The sequence below is a fragment of the Somniosus microcephalus genome, chromosome 13 (assembly GCF_052327205.1).
Source record: "Somniosus microcephalus isolate GS21.2 chromosome 13, FLI_Smic_1.0, whole genome shotgun sequence".
NCBI lineage: Eukaryota > Metazoa > Chordata > Chondrichthyes > Squaliformes > Somniosidae > Somniosus > Somniosus microcephalus.
This window is the reverse complement of record NC_140999.1, coordinates 29,445,218-29,468,926: the sequence shown is the minus strand read 5'-3', so window position 1 is coordinate 29,468,926 and position 23,709 is coordinate 29,445,218. Positions and strand designations below refer to the sequence as shown.

The window sequence follows — 23,709 nt, the reverse complement described above, 5'->3', positions numbered from 1 at the left end:
TCGTGCTAAACTTTTACAAGTCACTGGTTAGGCCTCAGCTGCAGTAATGTGTACTATTCTGGGCACCGCACTTTAGGAAGCAAGTCAAGGCCTTGGTGCGAGTACAGAATTTTTTTTACCAGGATGATGGATTTCAGTTACGTGAAGAGAGTGGAGAAGCTGGGATTGTTCTCTTTAGAGTGGAGAAGGTTAAGGGGAGACCTAATAGAGGTATTCAAAATTATATGGGGTTCTGATAGTGCAAGTAGGGAGAAACTGTTTCCTCTGGCAAGTGGATCAATAACCAGAGGTCACAGATTTAAAATAATTGGCAAAAGAACAAGAGGGGCAATGGAGGAGAAATTATTTCACACGAGGGTTAGGACGATCCGAAACACTACCTAAAAGGGTGGTGGAATCAGATTCCATAGGAACTTTCAATGGAAAACTAATTTGCAGGGTGATGGAGAAAGCTGGGGTGTGGGACTAAATTGGACAGCTCTTTGAAAGAGCTGGCACAGGCACGATGGGCTGAATGGCCCCCTTCTGTGCTGTAAGAAAACAGGAAATGCAAGGCTCAGGTTCACATTTGCAATTTCTCGCACAGCACATTTTACACCGGAATCGTGGGCAGAGAGCCGATTAATACACAGTACCGTGGTTTAAAATCCCTTGGGGTGATCACGACGATTAGTAATTAAGGAAAAAAAATGTATTCTAGAATTTGGTTATGTGCTGGTCTATTAATAACTATTGCTTTTAATCTGATAAGTCCCAAGAACAACATTTTAATGTACATCAAGATCACATCTCTGAATTAATCAGTGTTTAGCACACTTTCAATTTATATTGCAGTTTTGTACATGTAGAAATAAGAATAAGGCCAGTAGGTAATTTATAGGTTTTTTTGAAGGGGGAGGGGGAGTGGAAGGATAAAAATGTGTTCCTTACCTGGAACACAACTCTCGATTTCTCCAACAGGTATGTTCTCATATTGGCTCCCATTATGTGGTACCTGTGACTGAAACTGATCTCTATGTATTTTCCAAATCGACTACTATTGTCATTTCTTGTAGTTTTAGCATTGCCAATTGCCTGTTTGGAAAATGAAATATTGTAAAGCCAACATAAAAAATGTGCCAATCAATACACGGCATCAGAATAAGAGCAGCACAACTAAATATTGCTTCACATCCTTAACCCCCTTCGGAACTCTTCATACCCTCAAAGAACATTCCTTCCAGACTCCTTTGCCAATGCTGTTGTTGCTAGTCAGCAACGGCTGCTAAAGTACAACCATGTTCCGTCCGTCGTGTGGAGAAGCTCTACTCTGTGCTTTCAACACAACTAATTCTTACTGATGCTTGGCCTTCCGCTAGAAACCATATCAGCTAGACTATATTTAAAACCTGAACCACCCTGGCTATAGCATGGCACTAAATGTCAAGTCACTGGGCTATAAGAGGTATATAAAAAAAATCTAAGCCTCTTTGGAATGTAAAAAAAAATTCAGACCTATATTTCCTGTAACTATTTTAAATAGAGGGTGAAATACATGGGCCTGGATATTAATGGGACGGATTACATAGGCGAAGGGGTGGAGTTTCGGACGGCAAACCCAGAAGGCCCGGTTTCCCCACATGCTGTAGAGTTTGAACGGTCCCTCGAGCCTGCTCTGGGTCCGAATCCTGGAACTCCCTACCCAATAGGACTGTAGGAGTACCTTCACCACATGGACTGCAGCAGTTCAAGGAGGCGACTCACCACCACCTTAAAAAAGTGAGCACCGAGAGGGAGCCCTGGGATCTGGCAGCAGAAGGGGGAGGGACTGATTTAAAAGTTTCTACCAGGACGGAGGTGGGGGTTCTGCAGTATTAGGTATAGCCAGAGTCTGGCAGCCAGAGTCTGTTGCAATCTAGCAGTATTGTGCAGGAGCAGAGTCTAAATGCCTAATAGGAGGAGGAGCCATAGGAGAATGTATACCAGGCAGCCAATCAAATATGGCTCCTTTTGTACCATCGTTGAGAGTTAAAAATACTCCCAGTATCCATTAATAAATTTCAATGTCACCTGAAAGGAAGTTTGCAGAATCCACTCGAGTTTGTTTCAAAGTATTTTGAAAAATGAAATCAAACTCAAATCTCCACACAGATGAGGGGACACACCCTTCAGCACAGATTGCATTGCTGGGAAATTCTGCACATCACATACAAATGTGGTTAAAAGCACTCTCTAACCATTGTAAAGTAAAAATTTCTAATGGAACCCCAGTTTTGAGAGACAGGTTGACACCTTGAAGTGAAAACTTTAAAAGACATATGACAATTCATTGGGCAAATTTAATCACAGTGTGGAATGCAATTTTGAACATTGTGTCTTGTTAAAAGCAAAGTTTTAAACATTAGAAGTTTCAGTTTGAGGAAAAGAATGATTTTTTTTCACAAAAGATTGAGTGACTCAATTGGCTCAAACTCATTGCAAAATGTTTACATATGGTTTTCCCATTATAAAATAATGGCAAGCCTTGTGAGAAGTAACATACGTGGGCACAGTGCACACCATATGCAAGATTTTTAAAATATAGATACAAATCACGCCATTAGTTGAAAAAAATGGAATGGTATGCAATTAGATTACAAGCACACCTTAAACAGTTGAAATCAGAGAACCTTTGTAAAATTTATGCCACAATTGAATTCAGCCTCAAACGCTGCCACATCTGCTCTGGCACAGCTGTAGTAAAAAGTTAGACAATTGCAAATAAAATGTCAAAACTAATACAAAAGTACGTGTTCTAATGACAAGTAGAAAGATGTCAAGTTTATCTAGATTTTAAAATACGCAAGATAAACAAACACTTGCTTCAACTTGCCTAAAGATATGAAAAAGGCTACAAAGTACTTTCATAATTAGACTGCTCAAATCATACTTGAATGTATTGATGAACTGCTTCATATATTTTGCCCCTTCTCAATCCTTCATCGCCTCCAAGAACACTCATTCCAGACTTTTCTGCTAATGATGCGTTAGCCAGTTAATAAGGAATGCAACTTTTTCCACATTGTGGGGTGGATTCCACAGCAGCAACGGAACACAAAAAAAAGTGCATGCACAGTGGAGTCAAAAACTGCGACTGTTTGTAGCTACAGCCCGTTCCCAATAGTTGGCCTAGACAGGTTTCGTCTGCCTGTGGATGAATGAAAACAGTGGCTAATATGCTGCTGCTGGCACAGTTTGTGTTTGCTGCTGGTGGTGCCTACGAGCAATGACGGACAGGTAAAGACCCTCTGGTCCATCGAGCCTGTCCCACACAATTGTGATAACTTGTGCATCATAATATATACATTCCACCCATCCAAAACCTTGTGATCTCCTGGAGATCCAGAGGAGCTCAAGCTAACCACCTATTTAACAATATAATAATGATGGTGCTGTAGTTAGGAGCCATCAGATTTAGATTTGAACAAAATGTTACTCAAATAGTTAGACTCTACACTGCTCTCTACTTTTTGTGAATATACATAAACCAAGTCAGTCAACACAACAGGCTTGTTAAACAATTCTGTAAGTCAGAACCCAATAGTGCACTGAAACTTTACCTTAAATGAGACAATTCCATTCACTTTCCATCAAAAACTAAGGCTTTGCTGCAACCTCCTTAAATCAGATTTTACATAAAACACCGCAAGTTAGAAGATGCTGTTATGCTAGCGTTTATCAAAGAAACTCTCAATTTCTCAGTTAATATATTAGCAATTATTTCAGTTGCACTGCAAGATTGAAAACAAATAGTTCATAAATTAAAGTAGGACATAATGCATCTTGCACCAGAATTCAATTTAAGCAACATTGTTTATTTTTTAAAACTCAGATTGCACAATTGTGTCCTGTGGCAGACCAATGGCCCAGTAATTCCGGTCCCAACGCGTGAGTATGGACGGGGTACTCACGCGTGCGCCCGTTGGAAGTGCCGGATTTCAGCATGCACAGCGCATGCACGGGAACCCGGCATTTCCTCCAAGGGGTTCAGAGGTCCAACGCGTGCGCGCAGGACTTTGCGCGCACGCGTTGAACTTCCTTCTTTTTGACAGGTTTGCCCGTGTGTAAGGGCCTCAACATTTTAGAAATGTAAAAAGGAGACATAAGGACTTGATTCTTTAAGGTAAGTGGTCTATTATTTAAAATTATAACATTTTTTTTCCACAGCTTTATTGTTTTTAAGGACTTTACAGTAAGGTAAGTGTATTTTTAGACCCGATTTTTTTTTTTTTTTAATATTTTTTTTTTTTTTAATTTGAATAATTGTTTAAAATAGCTTTTTAAAGTTATTTATAGTTCATTTAATTAGTGGGATTTAAAAAAAAAATTATTTAAAGTTTAAGTAGTGTTTTGGGCGCCCGTAGTTTTCATGAGTTTGACAGTTCTTACTATCAAACTCATGAATGAAGTTTTCCCTCCCCTGATTGGCTGCCCAGTGCTCACCTGATCCCAGCCAGTACATCGAACTAACTATGCCGCTGGATCAGGCAAGCACAGCGCGCTGACAGCTGAACCGGGCCAGTGACAGGAATTCCAAGCAGGCCCAGGCTTCAGATGTCGGCGGAATGTGCTTGTAGAGCACACAACTGAGTATCACATCTCTCTGGGGAAAGTAAAACAGATGTGGGCTATTTCAACCTACAAGAAACATATGCAGTCTTGGCCTAACACACTGTTTTAAACCATGAAATATTAGAACAATTTCTCTTCTCTAAATTAAAAGACACAGAGAAGGTTTCCTTATAATGAAAACAATACTGAAATTAATCTGAAGCAATTTATATTTGAGGCATTAAAATAGTGCAAAACTTTTATATCAAGTCCACATACGGCACAGTGCAATACAGACCTCCATGATAGGGTTGGATGCCAGAACCTTTTCCTCCACATTGGTTTCACTGGCAGATCCTCCAACAGTTGCAAAATAGCGCATCATGCACCTAGCAGACAGGGTTTTCCCTGCCCCAGATTCTCCGCTTATTATAATGGATTGGCTCTTTTCATCCCTGTTAAACAAATTAGATAATTCATTTTAGTACCACCCTATAATCTGCTAGCTACAGAACAGCAGAAACTAGACCACTGGCTCAATCCACTTCAGTCAGGGCCACACGTGCAAATATAGGGCAAAACCACACAAAGTTGTGAATGAGAGCAGCATTGGTTGGCTGACCAGGAAGATCAAATTCTAGCTTCAATAATTAAGCATTCAAAGTCAGATGGCAGTGCAGATATTATATTTGAAGAACACACTCTACTTAGCAACCCAAATGCAACCAAAAATAGCTTAGGCAGTCCCTCGGAACTCAGGATGACTTGTTTCCACACTAAAAATGAGTTCTCAGGTGACTGATGAGTCCAATGTGGGACCTACAGTCTCTGTCACAGGTGGGGCAGACGGTGGTTGAAGGGATGGGTGGGTGGGGTGCTTGGGTTGACGTGCACTCCTTCCGCTTGCTCCCAGCGAAGAGACTCGAGGCGTTCGGCACCTTCCCGGATGCTTCTCCTCCACTTTGTGCGGTCTTGGGCCAGGGATTCCCAGGTGACGGTGGGGAAAACCAAAACCAAACATCTCACCATACACCAATATGGCAACAAAAAGGCATTCAAGGTACCACAGCCCAAGAAATGTAGAACTTCTTGGTTCGTCAATATGGTTTACATAGCACCTTTAAAATAGAAAAACCATCCCACTGCAATTAAGACAGAAAAAAGACTTGCATTTATACAGCGCCATGTGAACAGTTAGTGCAGCTTTCACTGCTGATAGGGAGAGATGCAATGATGCATCTCTAGAAGGGTAGAATATAGCCCTTTGTCCCTAAACATGATTATACCTATAGAATATTTGACTGCCCAAATGATACTATAAGATCACTGTGTAGAAGTGGGGACTAGAGAAATACAAAGCAACCTTCCTGGTTAATGCAACTGGAGCACTCAACCCTAGAATGGACTACAAATTATTCCATGGCACCTCCCCTTTTGCTAACTGTCCACTTCCTTCAAGTCACTGCTGGCCCTCTTCACTGCACACTGCCCAAGCATGTACAGATTTGCTGAAACAAACATCACTGCCTGATCCTGCAAGAACCCAACGTGCACGATAATTCAGCTTAATATGCAAGTGCAAATTTTGCAAAACACTCAAGGGGGAGTCCACAAAAAAACATTAATACAGGTTCAGAAAATGTTAATTGGCAGCAAAGCAAATGGAAAACTAAGCACCACTATCAACATTTTTGGTAGTGTGGGACAACAGATTGAAAAACATTTTAATGCAAGTGGAACACAGTGCATTCATTAGCTTAAGGCAATTTAGTTCAGATTTACACAGTACAGGTCCATAAAAAGGCACAGTTTATGTAGAACAACAAACATTTAAGTCCAGCCTTTCACACCATAGGTATGACACTTGGGGCTGGATTTTGCCAATGGGGAGCTTTTGGAGGCGGGACTCCCACTGGTCGGGTTTTAGTCCTGCCTCCATCAAATTCTGGCCAACCCACGCTATTTTCCCTTGATTGACCTTGTTAAGCCCGCCCAGCGAGCTTAGCGGGCCAATTAAGGGGAAGCCTGTTCGAGAATATCAGCGTATGACATTTCATGTGTCAAAAATTTTTGACAGATGAATTGTCATAGTTTGATAGCTCTGTGAAGCTGTCAAACACTGACTCTCTAGTTTGATGAGTTCTTGAATTCAAGACTCATCAAGCCTCTTTCTTTAGCAGAAATTAAATGGTTGTTGCATTGGAAAATGCAGCAGCCATCTGTCATCTCTGCTGGTGAGATGCGAGACTCTCCGCATTCCCAACTCTTGAAGCCTGCAGGAAGAAACAAAGGTAAGTAAACTTTTTCTAACACTTTCCACTTACCTCACATACTCACCTCTCCACACTTACGCCCACTTACCTCAACAACATACTTTTGCACCCCTCCTACCCCTGCAGACCCACTGCTCGCCTCGGTGACCCTGGCGGGGTTCACAGCCTTCGGGAAGCCACATTTGTGTGGGTAAAATGGGGATAATCCTCTTATCTGCCTGTTACCTACCTGTTAACAGGCAGTTAAGTGGCTGTAATCCCCTTCCCACCTCCAGGAGACGGGACCCGGCGCGGGTCGGCTACCCGCCTCCTGGCAAAATGGCACGGAGGCGGGATGGGCACCTGTCCCCAGATTCTACCATTTTCCTGTCAGTCCCACCTCCATACCCACCTCCCCAGGGCTGGCAAGATGGCACCCTTAGCTATTCTTGGGAAGTCGATCAATATCAAGTAACGTTATTGAACTGAACATAAAATATACAACAATGAAGCAAGTTAGACCAAACTGAGCAGATATGGGTCATTCAGGCAAATAAAATTAGTTGAGCAGCATTCGAATTGAAAGCACAAAACACAGGTAATGAAGGTAATGAGTCACTAAGATAAGAAATGCAATTAGTTGCAAAGTTAAAAGCACTGACATTTCTCTTCAGCAATTAGATTAGTATAGCTTTTTGTTGTGCAACTTGAGTGTGATGATTAGCAGAAATACTTAGTACAAATTACTTATATGAAATGGGATTTAAATGTATTACACATTTCTAAATATATCCAGAAAAAAAAAATGCAAAGCAAATGTTTTTGACAGTAGCTTCTCAAGTTAACAATAGTACAAGATACACAACTTGGATATTCTTGGCTTCTTGTAGGAGGAGGTGTGGTCTAAAGTGCTAAAATGCTGTATCCATAATACACAACGATACCATGCTTTATAATTCTAGCTGCAAGATTTGTTTTATAATTCTAGCTGTAAGATTTGTTTTAATGTAACAAGGGTCCATTAAAGCTATAATAAACTTGATTAATTTGCTTTGCTAGCCCAAAGGAGTAAACAAATTAAACTACCCACATATTTTAATCTTTATTTTCCATTGCCAACCCATGTAGTAAGACTAATGAGATCACAAAAATTGCCCACGCTCATTTTCAGTGTTATTAATTCCAAAACTGATGCTCAGTGCTGTGGCAATATTCAACATGACAAGCACTCCTGAAAATACAATGTATATTGCTGCCACAGAACGCCACACTTCCATTTTTTCAATCTCATGATGTTATGGCCTGTTGCCAAGACAGTATATAATAAAATGGTGTCAGTGTTTGGTTAAGCATGGCAGTTAGGCTTGTATGGAGTCCAACATTTGCCTTCATTTTTGAGCGCTATAGTCCTCAACAAAAGAAATGGTCATCCTGCAGCCATAATTAAAAGGAAAAGCTACATGTCCATTCACTACAAAATACTTCAAAGCTTGGAAATAACTAGGAAAATATGGGCACATTGAAGACAAATTTGTTTGAAGCCATCAAGAATATTTGACAAATTGTGTTACTATACACAGTGTAGGGGGCATAGATTCAGGGTAAGGGGCAGGAGATTTAGAGGGGACTTGAGGAAGAACTTTTTCCACCCAGAGGGGGTTGGAATCTGGAACTCACTGCCTGAAAGGGTGGTAGAGGCAGGAACCCTCACAACATTCAAGAAGCATTTGGATGAGCACTTGAAATGCCATTGCATACAAGACTATGGACCAAATGCTGGAAAATGGGATTAGACTGGACAGGGATTGATGGACGGCGCAGACACGATGGGCCGAAGGGCCTCTTTCTGTGCTGTAAAACTCTATGACTCTATGACACAGTAAGGCAATTTTAAAGAACATTGCTTGTAAGGCTACCGTCCTCCGTGGTCAAGAAATTGGTGATATAATCATGAAATTATAACATTAAGTGCAGCAAAATAATTCTTGTTTATATAGCAACTTACTGCATTTTGAGCAAAATGCAAAAACGAGACTTCCCAGTGGCTAATTCTCAGGTAACTACCAGCTGCACGAGAGCCGTATATTGGGAGCTAGCAGCTATAGCACTCCACTAAACCCAATATGAAAAGCAGCTAAAGAGATGCTACACCATCAACTACAACACAAATTGATAGAAGGTTGAAAGTCACCAATTCCAAATGCAGTGGGATCCATAAGTCTAGTAAACAAAGCAGACCACTATAGCTGCCAATCTTTCCCCCAGCCTGCCTCCACAACCACCTCCCCCACCCCCCGATCCCCCTCAACATATTCAATTTAAAATTAGTCTTTGCCTATTTATCACTCCTTGGCCTGGCCCCACCCTACCTCTGCAAGCTCCTATCGCTTAATGCTGCTCACAAAAGCTTAATTCCTCTGACTCTGGCTACCTATTCATGTCTTCCCCACCCCAGCTCTCTCCCTACTGGCAGTAAAGCCTTCGGTCACACCCATCCTGCTTTCTGAAACTCCCTCTAGATTCTTCACCTCTTTAAAGATCTCAATCTTCTCCGACAAGTTTCCGCCTTATCATCTATTCTCTCTCCCTGAATCAATGTCCATTCCCAGCATTCATCTATGAAATACCTTGGGATGTTTCTATGTTAATGAACTAAACGTTTGGGAAGGTTGGGGGGGGGGGGGGGGGGGGGCTGGGAGAAAGAGAAAAAAAAGTTTATCAGGAGGAGAATAGTATTAGTCAAGTATCAAGAATAGTAACTCGTCAGAGGAGTTTATAAGTTTATTGGCCAGCCATTCCCCCCCCCCCTCTTATGTTCATTAATAAATAGACATTCTTATTATGAACACAGCTAGCTTTTGCTAGTTACTTTATTGAGCACGTGGACTAGGTACTGTATCTGTAGAGGCTTCCATCTTGACTGCTGCATTGTGGGTAGCCTAGTGCCTCATGGGTAATGTAGTCTTAATATACCTACAGCTGGGTAGTGTAGTCTTATACATACAGCTCTACGGCTCCACCTAGTGTCCACTATAGAATGACATGTTATTGATCATTACACCCCCCCCCCCGCCCGCGAAATTGTCCATTCCCCTAAATCTGGTTTATGCTGCATCCTCTCCTCCCTTCATCCCACCACTGGCAGCCATACCTTCAGCTGCCTAGCTCTCACTCTGGAATTCCCTCCCTAAACTCAACTGCTGCTCCGTGAAGACTCTCCTTAAAAACCAACTTCAGGCCAATCATTTGGTGCCCCCTGCTAGTCTCAGCAGTCTTGCACCTCTGAGGCACCTGGGGATGTGTTCCTATGTTTAAAAAGGTGCTGTGTAAATGAAAGTCAATGTTCATTGCTTCACTGATGATCTTTGTATCAGTTTCCACCTCTTTGCAGCTTTGCAAGTAATCTGGTTGCTGGCCATTCAACCCATTAATTACAGGGGTCAGCACACCCAATTCTTCATTTCTACTTGTTCCACCTTCCTGCCTTTTGTTTTATTCAACCTTAAAGAGTTTGCTGGTCTTCCAGTTTGGTGAAAGGTCTACATCCAAATCTCTTTACAGGCACAGAGACTGGCTGTTGCTTTATGCTATACAATTGGACATCTTCATTTTGATACAAGAAACCATATTTGGGTGCCTTTCAAACCAGCACCACGCACATCAGAATCTCAGCCATGTACTTACCTAGCCATCTGCTTGTATGCTTCCTCAGCAACAGCAAAGATATGGGGATCCATATCTCCCGCATTCTGTCCACTATAAGCATAAATTACATCATCTCCATAAAGAGGGAGCTGTTCATATGGATTGATGGCTACTAGAACAATACCTACAAGAAAAATTCAAAGTGTTAAGCAATTTAATAATTTCAGAGGTTATTTTAAAGAGATCAGCCCTGAATTTGTGCTCGGTCTCATGGCGAACTCTCAGTGTACGCCGTCATACCGCCTTTGAAACTGACTGCAAGTTCGGGATTTCCACATGTGCTAAATCCCAAACCTGCGACCTGTCAATTTACAACTACAGAGAGGCTTCGCTAAATCTTTCACCCACTGTTAGAAATCAATGTGCTGGCAAAAAGTTGGGCTAATTGCCCACCTACTCCAAAGTAATTACGCTTTCAATTTTGAAGTCTCGTGCAAGCAGGCGCAGGCAGCCTGTTGCACCGCATGAGAGGACCGGAACAGACTTTGATTTAGAAGAGAGATAAAAAGGGCCACAAGTGCTGGAAATCTTGCATTAAAAAAAATAGGAAATATTGGAAATGCACAGCAGGACCCTCAGCACCTGAAAGAAAGTTAGAGTTTGGAGTGGGACCCTTCATCAGATCCCAGTTTAATTAGAGCATGCAATCAGTCACAGTCATTCGACATTGTCTTTCCTGCAGAATACATTCCATTTAATTTTAATTTGTAAAATGCTAAAAATGGCAATGGTATTGCATATTGGCTCATCTAGGTTTTCACTTTTGCACCAGTAATAGACATCAATTAAAAAGACACAAAACTTATTTAAATTTGGGATACAATTATTAATGATGTCTTTCCAATGTATTGTCTCAGTTTCATTGATCTTTAGTGGAGACCAAATGATAATCGAGCCCATCTTGAGGTGGTAAATAATTGTAAAATTACAGCCAAATTTCTATTAAGAGTTAAAGGTGGAAAGCTTAAACATGTCATAAGCCATGATATTTATGTTCTTGAGATTGGTTATGTTTCTTTTACAGCAATTGGACCTTGAAGCAGCTATAAATTTTTCTTCTCCATTTATTTTCACTTACCCTAACGCTCCATTTTTCCACTAGATCGACAACTTTGTTGATATTTGCTTCTTATTACTGACCCTGTTCTACTGTCATAAATGTGCACAGACGTTTCGTGCACATGCCCAAATGTAATTTATGACATCTTAATGCTCTCTAAATTGGACAACATAACCAAAATCTATCGACTCCTGCAGCATTAGTTGCTGAAAAGGGATCGACTTATTTCACAGTGATTATATTGGTGAAGGTTTCATTTCCATTCTTATCCTATGAGTGAACCCCTCCTTTTGTTACTTTGCACTCAAGGGCTCAGCTGTAGCTTATAGGCCAAGAATCCGGAGGTAAAAGAACCACCACCCCACATGATCCCGGGTTCGCAAATGCACAACAGTACGGTGCGCTCCTGGCCCCGTGGGGGGAGTACACTGCGCGGAACTCTGCAGCATTTTAAAAGGAAGTTCTCGCAGGGGGGAAATTGCATGAGGTAGATGCGGATTTACTCGAGATGTTGGCAGCGTTCTCCTTAGCTTCGCCGCTGACCGCAAATTCAGGCCCATTATAACAAAACTGCATGGTAGTGTTAATCCCCACGCTAGTACCAATTTACAAGATTTACAGGAGTACACCAACACATGGCAGTGTCCTCAGCAGGCACTGTGAGAGACAACCTAAACAATTAAGTAAATACAGGCTATTTAAGCCCTATCCTTGCTTGGAATCCACAAACATACCCCCCCTTCTGTCCTCGGGGGTAAGAGATGAAAGAATGATCAACGTCACTGTATAACATTTCAAAGCAGGAATTCCCACTCCCAAGTGGGTAATGGGTCATAATTTGCAGTAGCAGGGCATCTAACAGCATCTGCCATTAGTTAGTCTTGCTCTTGCACATTTAGGTTTTTAGCGTGGCAAGTTGCTGAAAGTGCAAGCGGATAATGGCGCAGCGAGGGAAACAGGGCATCTGGGACCAGAGTGAACAGGGCAAGCAACTGCATCTCCTTAACCAATCAGATTGAAGGATTGTGAAATAAACAGTGCAAGGACTGAAAAGCAAGTATTAATTAGAGTGGATGAATTCATTTAAAATTAGATACAAGAGAAATGAAGTGAAGGGAAGAAAGATTGGATCGAGAGAGAAAGAAGAAAAATAAGTTTAAAAAGTTAAAATTTTTTAAACTCTCCAACAACAATTAATACCTGAAGGAATGAAACTCCACACTTTAAGTGAATTTTCAGTGCCAGAGGGGTTGATTGGCAGTAATTAACAGCTATCACATCGTTAAAAGGGTACTTGCGCTTGTAATGACAAGACTTAACTTTCTGTGGCGAGTTTACTTCGTATCTACCGCGCAAACACAATAACTTCACGTCAATGCATTTCGATGGCGAGGCATTGGATGAGTTACAGAAAGAGCTTGCACTTATATACCACCTTTCACAACCTCAGGACATCACAGTGCTTTGCAGTCAATTAAGTACTTTTTGAAGTGCAGTCATTGTTGTAAAGTAGGGCACTATTACAACACTAATCTCATCAGCTCTGACAATCAACTTATTTTAAAAGCTAGAAAGTAATTTCTCTCCCTCCCCCACACCCCCCGACCCCCTCTTCCTAAATCAGTACAGGAAAGGGCCAGCTTGCTTTGTAATACAAATCTCATCACTACTCAATTTCATCCTTTTGTCTTTGTTGAATCGGGTCTTGATCCAATTCTCTTTTGAATGTTTGAACTAAATTAATAACTCTGCAAATGCCCATTCTGTTAGTTAGTGGCTAAACAAAATACTTATGTTCCCTGGTTCTTCAAATGGAAGTTCCATTTCCAAGTGGTTTTGCAAAGCATTTCTACAGTCACCTCGATTTTTTAAGTTGACTCATACTAAACCCCAAATTTTCCACTGGAAAATAAAGCTTACAACTTGAACCATCTTTAACGCTTTTCTCTCCGTCCAAGTGATTTTATTTGTGAATACTCCAAATGGTCTCGCTATTATTTTACAAAGTACTGGTGAACTGATGCTGCATGTTAGAATTGACACATTCTATTCAAATTCCAGGTCTCTTTTTCTCTTCCACTCCTAAACAAGTGTTTACATTATACATATCTTTTTTGGCTCGAGGCAAGACATGTATTCTATAATTATTTATTGTACGTTTTTGTTGAAAGTATGAGTGCACTGATTATCCCAATTGTTTCTGCTATGGTTTTTGAATGCTGAAGGCATGAATGTGAATTTAAAGCTTCCCTGTGGGACAAGGGGTAGTTTGATATGCTAATGTCACTGTCCAACAATACTCCTTGATGGCTAACAAGAGAAATGATAATCACTCACCTTCACATGGTCCATCTCCGACTCTTCCCTTCCTCAACTTCTCGGTCTCCATTTCTGGGGATAGGCTATTGACCAACATCCACTAACTCCCACAGCTACCTGGACTACACTTCCTCCCACCCCGCTTCCTGCAAGGACTCTATTCCATTCTCCCAGTTTCTCCGTCTCTGCCGCATCTGTTCCGACAATGCCACCTTCCATAATAGTGCTTCCGACAGGTCTTCCTTTTTCCTCAACCGAGGATTCCCCTCTACTGTGGTTGACATGGCCCTCGACCGGGTCCGTTCCATTTCCCGCACTTCTGCTCTCACCCCTTCCCCTCCCTCCCAGAACCACGATAGGCTTCCCCCTATGTCCGCATCTTTCACCCCACCAGCCTCCACATTCAACGGATCATCCTGCGCCATTTCTGCCACCTCCAGCGTGATCCCACCAGCAAACACATCTCCCCCGCCCCCCCCCCCCTCACCACCACCTTTCAGCATTCCAAAGGGACCGCTCCCTCTGCAACACCCTGGTCCACTCCTCCATCACCCCCAACACTGCTTCCCCCTTCGCCCGGCACCTTCCCGTGCAAGTGCAGGAGATGCAACACCTGCCCTTTTACCTCCACCCTTCCCACCGTCCAGGGCCCCAAACACTCCTTCCAGGTGAAACAGCGATTTACTTGTACTTCTTGCAATTTAGTATACTGTATTCACTGCTCACGAAGCGGTCTCCTCTACATTGGGGAGATCAAATGCAGATTGGGTGACCGCTTTGCGGAACACCTCCATTCAGTCCACAAGTGTGGCCCTGAGCTTCCGGTCGCCTGTCCCTTTAATTCTCCCCTCCACTCCCACTCTGATCTCTCCATCCTCGGCCTCTTGCATTGTTCCAACAAAGCTCAAGGAACAGCACCTCATCTTTTGATTAAGCACCTTAGACTTCTCAACTTAACATAGAGTTCAACAATTTCAGACTATAAATTGGCCCCAGTAGTTTTCTTTTCTCTTGTTTCCTCACATGGTAGCTGTTAATGTTGCTGCCATCATCATTTACACATCATCTAGAGCCATCTTTTGTTTCCTAACTTGTCCCATTACCTCTCCTTTTGCCTTGCACGATCATCCCTTTTGTCAGTCATTCTCTCCTGCCTTCCATCCTATCACAGACCTTCCCTTTGTTCTTGCCTCCCCTCCTCCCTGCCCCTGCTTAAAAATCTCTCCTCCCTAACCTTTTCCAGTTCTGACGAAGGGTTCGACCCGAAAGGTTAACTCTTTCTCTCTCCTCGATGCTGCCTGACCTGCTGAGCTTTCTGTTGTTATTTCAGATTTCCAGCATCCGCAGTATTTTGCTATTGTGTTAGAGAAGTGATAATGTCTCACAATCAAAGTTGAAAAAGGTTTGGAACAGATCAATAGGTCTAGCCATTCCCTTAAATTTAATCATCCTGTGATAGACATCTTTAAAGTATGTTTGATTGGCAGCTTGACCCCTATTTCTCAAAATTCCTCCAGTTGAGAAGGCAGCATTACTTGCAAATTTATTTTATAAACTAAAACTCCCATCAAAACACTAGTGCACGTTCAGAAGAGAGAAAACATCTCAAACTTGATCTCAGCCCCAGGAGTGAACATATCAATATATTAAAACCACAAATGGCTTTATCATAGAATCATACAGCACAGAAGATGGCCATTCAGCCCATTGTGCCTGTGCCAGCGGTTTGAAAGAACAATCCAATTAGTCCCACTGCCCTGCTCTTTCCCCATAGCTCTGACAAATTTTCCTTTTCAATATATCCAAATTCCTTTTGAAAGTTACTATTGAATCAGTTTCCATCACTTTCAGGCAGTGCATTCCAGATTATCGTAACTCACTGCATTAAAAAAAAAATTCTCAATTCTTTTGCCAATGACCTTAAATCTGTCTACTCTGGTTATCGACCCTCCCACCAGCGGAAGCAGTTTCTCCTTATTTATTCAAACAAAACCCCTCACAAATCTCCCCTTAACCTTCTCTGCTCTTAGGACAATCCCAGCTTCCGAGTGCAACTTCAGTGAAATAGTGTGCCAACTACATTTTGCAAATAAATTCCACCACCCTTAACTGCATATCTATCCTGAATGGCCTTCTTCTGTGCTGTATGATTCTATGATAAAGCCAATTGTTCTTTTAATGTATTGACATCAAGTCCCATTCATCCATCACCCCTGTCCTCACTACACATTGAAACCCTCATATGGCTTTGTCCACCTCATTTTGTGTAACATCAAGATTTCTTCCCTTCAGTCCTCTAATTCGGGTGTGATGTCTTACTCTGGCCTTATGGGCAACTCCCCTCTCTCGGTCCCACCAAATCAGTGGTGGAGCCCTCAACTACGTTGGCCAAACTTCCTCTTGTTTCCACCTTTAAAAATCTCTCTCAAACCAAGCTTTCAACTCTCACCATGACTTGGCAAATGTTCCTTTCGCCCATGTATTTTTTTATCCCCTCCACAAAAGTCCCTTGGGAGGTTTTCTTCCTGAAAAGCACTATATAAATGCAAAGTGTTGTTGCTGCTACTACCTAGTTTCTTGGAGGACCCAAAATTATTTGGGGGGGGGGGCAAGGAGGGAAAAGGTCAAGGAGGAGGAGCAGGACTTTATGGCTTGGATGAAGTAGAGTACAGATGAAAAGACTGAATTATATTTACGTAGTGCCTTTTATATCCCAAAGCGCTTCAAAGACAATGACTTATTTTGAAGTGCCGGTCACTCACGTAAGGAAAGACAGCAGCCATTTCTCCGTACAGCAAGGTCCAAAAAAGACGATGTTGAACAGTTTTAAGTGGTGTTGGCAAGGGAGGTCTTCAGTGGACTGCTGGAGGCGCAGTATTTTGAATGAGACATTAAACTGATGTGTCACCCTAGATTACATGCGAGGTGTTGGAGTGGGACTTGTGCTATCTTCTGACTTGGAGGTGAATGTGCTACCATTGGGCCAAGCATTTATATCTGGTTTCTCTTCCAAGGAAGGAGGGAAGGGAATGAACCATTGTATAGTCACGATGGAAGCTGCTGAAGCAAGTAGTTCTAATGATCCACTTGATTAGAAGCCTATCCCCTGCCCAAATTGCTCCCGCAAATGTTACAAATAAAGTGGCAATTTTTAGCAGTCAACTTGATAAAAGTTTTAGATGATTTTTGATATGGAGATGTCTCAAGAACATAGCGTGCCTGATCAGCTTTCCAACATGATAAAAAAAACCTCCCTAAAAAATGGGCAAATGTACAAACACCCTCCAGCTAATTCTGCAGTTTCCATTGACTTTTCTTAAATGCTTATCAAAACTAATTGGCTGTCTCCAAGGTAGCATATTATAGCAGGATGAAATACACTCAACCTAAATTAAAAATGGTCACATTGGGGAGGTAGCCAGAGGGGGGGGCCCGCAGCCATGAACAGTACCCAACATAAGTCACCACACCCTTAGGAAGGGAGGGGGGGGGGGGGGGGGGGAAATGTCAGTGGGGAATAAGTGTTTAAGGATAAAGGAAATCTCAAATAAATGGCCAACGATTAACTTTGCGCACTTTGAATTGTTATCTGATGGAGCAGAATGTCATCAAGAACAGTAAACATGAACTCAGCGAAAGCATCCAGAGAAATGGACACATTCCAGATTGAACAGGAAGTAGGCACATGTCTGAATGGAGAGAGGTGATGATAATAGCACAGGTCTTGAACATCAGTGGGATGGAATAGATGTGGAGAATTTGCTTTCTATACAGAAGTATAATATTTTAATTGTTTTTTTAAACCCAGAAGTTATAGCAGATGCTGCAAAAAGTAAGCTTAGTACTTTCATATACTTACCACAGTAGGTATAGATATTGTTAGACTCTAAAAACCTCACTTTCAAGTTGTGAAGCACTGCGGGTTCATGCAGGTAACTGAGTGCAGTCAAGTCATTCTCGCCCATTAAAATGTCAGGGTTCCGCAGAAACGGCAATTCTTGAGTTTTTTGGTTAACGTGATACTCGATATCCTGCGCCAACACAAAAAAAATGATTTACCAAACATGAATTTATATTAGCATATACTTTTAAGGAAAGTCTAGATTTCCCTGGCAGAGGTAGGGAAGCTGACCTCTCTCTCAGGCAAAGGTTCTCTGTTAGTTCTTTTAACTTGATTATTTTGAGGGCGATTGGAGGGATGTCAGTGAGCAATGAACAGATTGGACAATACCCTACATACCAACTGTCAGCATAGAGAGCCCAGCGTTTTCCAAGTCAACACAACCAGGTCCCCTTCCATACACCCACTCCCGAGTCAGCGTCCAAGGCCTTAAGCACCAGGCATCCTGCTTCAGTCAACACATTTCCACCCGTGTATACTATAGGTGGGAATTCTTGCTTGAGCAGAACAGAAATTCCTGTGTATAGTACACACAGGCAGCAATCTTGGTCAGTAGCACAAGGAACATGTTAACTAACAAGAGTAGCTGGCCTGTCCAGTGTGTAAGCCACTGGGGACACAGGAATGGGGGAAGGAATGGTTGGTAAGGGGTGGGGGGCAGAATGCAGTAAAAAGGAAGAGCAAAATAGATGGCTGGCAAAGGGGTGAGGAAATGGCTAAGAATATAGGGCAAGATAATAGATCACAATATAGATAGCAACAAAAGCAAGTTAAATGCGTGGTAATAATGGGAAGGGGCGTAAATTGGGAGCAGTGCTTTGAGAGGGGGGGGGGGGAGAAGGGAAGAGGAGGAGGAGGGGGAGGAGGAGGAAAGAAGAGGGCAGCTGGGAGCAACACTGAGGAGGAAGGAGTACCCCAGTGGCGGCCGAGGAAGTGGGAATGCAGTGCCAGCACGAACTCTCGGTTGGAAAGAATATTCCATCTTGAATAGTTGAGGAAGGGAGTAGGGCAGGAGTGCTCAACAGAGGTGGAGAAGAGGAGTACCAGTAATCTGAACTGGGTCAGGGAGGAGGAGAGAGTGCCTTTGCAAACTGGGCAGCGGGATATAAACGCGAGAGAATTAATTATATTAACTTTTGGGTAAGTGATGGTCTGTTGAAAATCAGACCGTCATTTTTTTTTTTTTTTTAAATCTAATTGTGAAATAGTGCTCAACATGGATAAGAATGCATTATTTTAAATATGAAAATTCAAAATTTTCCAGGGGCCCATGCTTTTAGAACCCTCATGAAATGCACCACCAATTGGAATACCCATTCAGACTAGTGTGTTTGGAGGGGGAGAAACACACCAAGAGTTGTGCATGCCTAACGCCAGGGTACAATGTAACAACTTGTGTTCACATGTCAGCCCATTTAATGGGTCAGACTTTTGGGGCTATTGGCCGACTGCTGCTACTTCTCTAGCTAGGCTGATTATAGTCACATACACGAGGCCACATCCTGCCACCCTGTGGCAAATGTAGATAAACACTGCACCATCAGGTCATCTATTTTAACCATTTGGAATTTTTAAACAATTCTACAAATATGATGAAACAACCAAAGACTGGGTGATGCAAAAAGGGTTACAACATTGATTTTCTCGTCTCTGGAAGCTGGCTTCTGATCCTTCCCGATCGGTGCTGGGAGGTGAACTGTCAAAGCAGGGCAAATCCTGCGATTGTTGTAATGTGCTACAACAGTGGGACTTTTGCCACAAGTAGTAGGTTATAGCAGTAGACTGCATTTTAAAAATTGAATTAAAAATCTTCCTGCTATAAACTAGGTTTGCTGTTAAATTTGAGAGAGTCAAGATAGTAGAAAAACATACTACAGCCCTGGAATCAGCTGCATTGTGGCATGCAGCCATGATACAGCTGATCAAGTACAGTGCTGCCAGTGTCCTACAGATGATGCTCTAGCTGATCCCGACAGCCAAGGTTAAGTTTGTTTATTCTTTTAAAAAAGGTACATTTTAATAGTTACTAGTCATAACAGCTTTTTGGTGCTGCAGGAGCCCCAGATTTATTTTCTAGAGTCACGAGTGTTTTTGTATATATTAGGAACAGTCACCAACAGAAAGCTCGCACAGGGAAGGGGAATTTTGAAAAAGGTCTGCTCAAGATAAGCTGCGCATTCGAATCTGGAACATTAACAATGGGACCATCCACTGCACCCTGCGAATACTGTACTTCCCCAGTTCCAGTGCGGCTATGCAAGATACAGCACTGTACTCCAGCAGATCCCACTGATCAAGTTTAAAGCTCCATCTGAAACAATTATGCCCGTAATATACGAGAGAGAGAGCAAGCGAGGTTGCATTTTACAACTTTTCACAACCTCAGGACATCACAAAGCGCTTTACATCCAAATCAAGCACTTTTTGAAGTGTAGTCACTGTTGTAATGTAGGAAGTGCAGCAGCCAATTTGCACACAGCAAGCTCCCACAATCAGGAATGTGATAATGACCAGATAATCTGTTGCCCTGATGTTGGTTGAGGGATAAATATTGGTCAGGGAGAACTCCCCCATCTCTTTTATAGTGCCATGGGATCTTTTACATCCACCCGAGGGGGCAGACAGGGACACGATGGAACGGGTCATCTGAAAGACGGCACCTCGAACAATGCAGCACTCCCTCAGTACTGCACTGGGATTTGAGAGTTCATGAATCATAGAAATGTATGGCACAGGAAACGGCCATTCGGCCCATCATGTCTGTGCTGGCTGAAAGAGAGCTATCCAGCCCAATCCCACTTTTCCCATTATGCCCCTTTCAATCAGTGCAGGCACACATTTCAACAGCACTCCCATTTAGCATGTTTCTCATTCTTCTCACCCTAGCCCCCAATTTTACCCATAACTAACCCATAATTTTTGGGTATACTTCCCCATTATATAAAACCCAGTTCTATTGCACACAGCACTTCATTTAGAGATGTTCTTAAAAAGTTCCAAAATCAATTTCATGACAGCAGACAACTGCAACCTCAATTAGATATTGCAATGGTTTTCATAAAGCTTATTATTCCAAGCCTCAGTGTACGTATGCCTCAATTCCAACTGGTTATTGCTTCAAGCACCTCTTTTGCAAGAGGAGAAGTGACATGAAGGGAAATGAAATTTGAATCAAAACAAGCCAATTGATTTCACAGGTGTAAGTGAACTATGCTCAATTTAAGAATGGAGCTTTGGAATAGAAATATTTGCATTTAGAAAAAAAAATTGTGGAGCCAAGGCAGCCAAACTAAACTTCTGCAGAGCACGGCCACTGTACTAGCAGAATATTCCCTATTCCAGCCACTGACATGCAAATCAAGTAACCATTTGGGCTGCATCAGTTGAAATTTGGCGACATCGGCTTCACAGCCAAGACAAATAACTAAAAAAAAAGTTTTCATGCCATTGGTTTGGCCACATTGTAAGCCACTTTTCAAAAGATGAAAAAAGGACAGTGTTCCAGGGTACACCAATTTGCAAAACCAATTTTTACAACCAAATATCTCAGATTTTTGAAAGTCAAGTCAACTCTGACAATCATGCAGTAGGATCTTCCCATTTAAGAAGCTGAATATGGCCAAATAAAGTTTTGTATGCCACAAAGCTATTTCCAGGGGCAACCTTCAAATCATACCAAGGAAATTACCTTGCAAATGAAACACCAGTGAGCAAAAATATACTTCAGCAAATTCTAGTGTTTACCACTGAATTAGGTCAATAGCTAACACTGTACATTGAATTCAATTTGAACATTTTTTGTTGCTTAGAATTATGAAAAATGTTCCCACAAAACAAGTTACTTTTAATAGCAATATTAATATCCACAAATGCAAACATTTGGAACAAAGTTCAGCATTGAACATTTCCCCCATTACTTAAACATGCACAGCGACAAATCTAAACCCCCCACTAGAGGGCAGTGTGTAGTGCTTTGTCTTTTCCAATGTAGCCATCGTAATAAGGAGTAGAACGATTCCACAGAATATCATCTTTTAACCTCAAAGGTCATCATTTGTCTTTTGGCCAACACAACACACATTAAAAGTTTAACATAGGAAGGTCACAAATCTAACCTCCGTACCACAAGCCTTTTGTGGATTCAACATTCAGAAATCCTGGACTTCGGTTGAAAAATTTAAAAAAGTTAAAGCATTAACTTGTTCTGAAGCCTCATCTAAAAATAAATATACAACCACTGGCCTAGCTACATGTATATGTCTATTTATTAAAAATCTTGCATATGGGATGCATTTCCCATCCATAGGTCTTACTTCAGCTGTAATGCTTTTCTAATGGAAAACTCATGTTGTAATGGAAACGCTATAATGTTTACATGATGGGACAACCCTAAAACAGGCCAACATTTGATTGCACCATTCAGCTGTCACACATTGCTCAACCACTCTGGAAAAAAGGGACTTTGGTTTCCTCCCTCAGCAACTGAAATTTCAATATCTCCCAAATTAGGTTTTTAAAAAAATGAAAAATGAAAAACTACACACGACAATAACATTAGATGTACTGTACCTATAAAACTGTCTTTTGATACCTTCATTTAGGTTTTTACATCAAAGCCTCAGCCTGCCTCAAAAGTCTTGGTTTTGACTGGATTTTTTTTAATTTTTTTTATAAAAAACCTCAACTTACTTAGACAGAACGTGTAACCACATCTGTGCATTAAGCATGTGTAGATTAAAGAATTTTCCAGCATGTAATCAGTGTATGGGTTGAAAGGTAAAAGGGTCCCATCCTCTTGAGGAGTAAGATTTTGATCCCCCCCCTCCCACCCAAAAAAAGTTTTACACATGCTGAATGTTGTAAGCTTTACTTCATGCAAATGAGGGCATTTACAAGCACTTTTCTATTACGGCCTGCTCACAAACACCTGCGGTTAGCAGCACTATGATTGCGGGTTCTTCGTTTTCTAACAAAGATTGTTCATCAAGAATGGATTCCTTCACCGCCTTCCCTCTTATTGTTGAGAACAGAGTTATAAAATCTCTTCTGAAACATTTGATGCTCAAGGAAATGTTCTAAATCAACAACAACAAAATCTAACTTTAATTAACAAATTGCCCCAAAATATTCATCAGTAAATCAGCAAACTTGACAATGATGCTGGAATGGATGAATATGCCATTTTTGCTGAATGTGCACCGCCAACCCATGGATTTCCATCCAGGAACACAAAACAGGAAATGCTGGGCATTTTTTTTTTTTTTTTTTAAATATATAAATACTCAAGGGTGCATGTCAACAGGTCAGGAGGAGACTGAATGATGCTAACACAGGGGTTGGAGCCTGAAAGTTCAAAAGCTGTAAAAGCAGCGTTTTCCTGCTCCCCCCTCTACAAGGCTACTGGACCTGCTCTTTCCCCTCTCCTCAAAAGCCTCCAACTCAACATGAGCAAAGCCACAAGTGATCGGCTAATATTTTTTAAGTATATAATGTGTGTTAACAATGCCTTTAACTGGGTTTCTGCCTGGTAGGAATAAGATAGAAGCAAAAAAATGAGAATTAAAGTATATGAGTGACTAATTGGCTTTAAACTAAGGCAGGATAGCAAGGCCAGTTCTAAGCAAAAGGTAAGCTTAAAAATCTGATATCAGAAGAAATTTCATGCAGTGATGAGACTTTGAAACAGCTGGATACTAGGCAGAGGAAGTTGCAATGAAGATAATAGTCACTGGATCAAAGATATAAAAAAATGAACAATCTTGCATTTCTGTAGCGATTTCACAACCTCAGGACGACCCAAAGTGCTTCACAACCAATTAAGTACTTTTGAAGTATAGTCACTGTTGCAATGACAGCCAAAGTTATACAGCAAGGTCCCACAAACAGCAAGAAGATAATGACCA

The 23,709-nt window shown here is 41.7% G+C and overlaps 1 protein-coding gene across 1 annotated transcript in view; it reads right to left on the bottom strand.

The window, feature by feature from the left end:
* LOC147108173 (unconventional myosin-Vb-like) overlaps positions 1–23,709 on the bottom strand; it is a 196,481-nt gene that overhangs the window by 156,768 nt on the left and 16,004 nt on the right. The window contains exons 3-6 of the mRNA XM_086004704.1: positions 17,765–17,936; positions 10,506–10,650; positions 4,868–5,024; positions 931–1,074 (exon numbers count right to left, since the gene is read on the bottom strand). Of these exons, the coding sequence (XP_085860830.1) occupies positions 931–1,074; positions 4,868–5,024; positions 10,506–10,650; positions 17,765–17,936 (618 nt within the window). The remainder of the gene's footprint in view (positions 1–930; positions 1,075–4,867; positions 5,025–10,505; positions 10,651–17,764; positions 17,937–23,709) is intronic.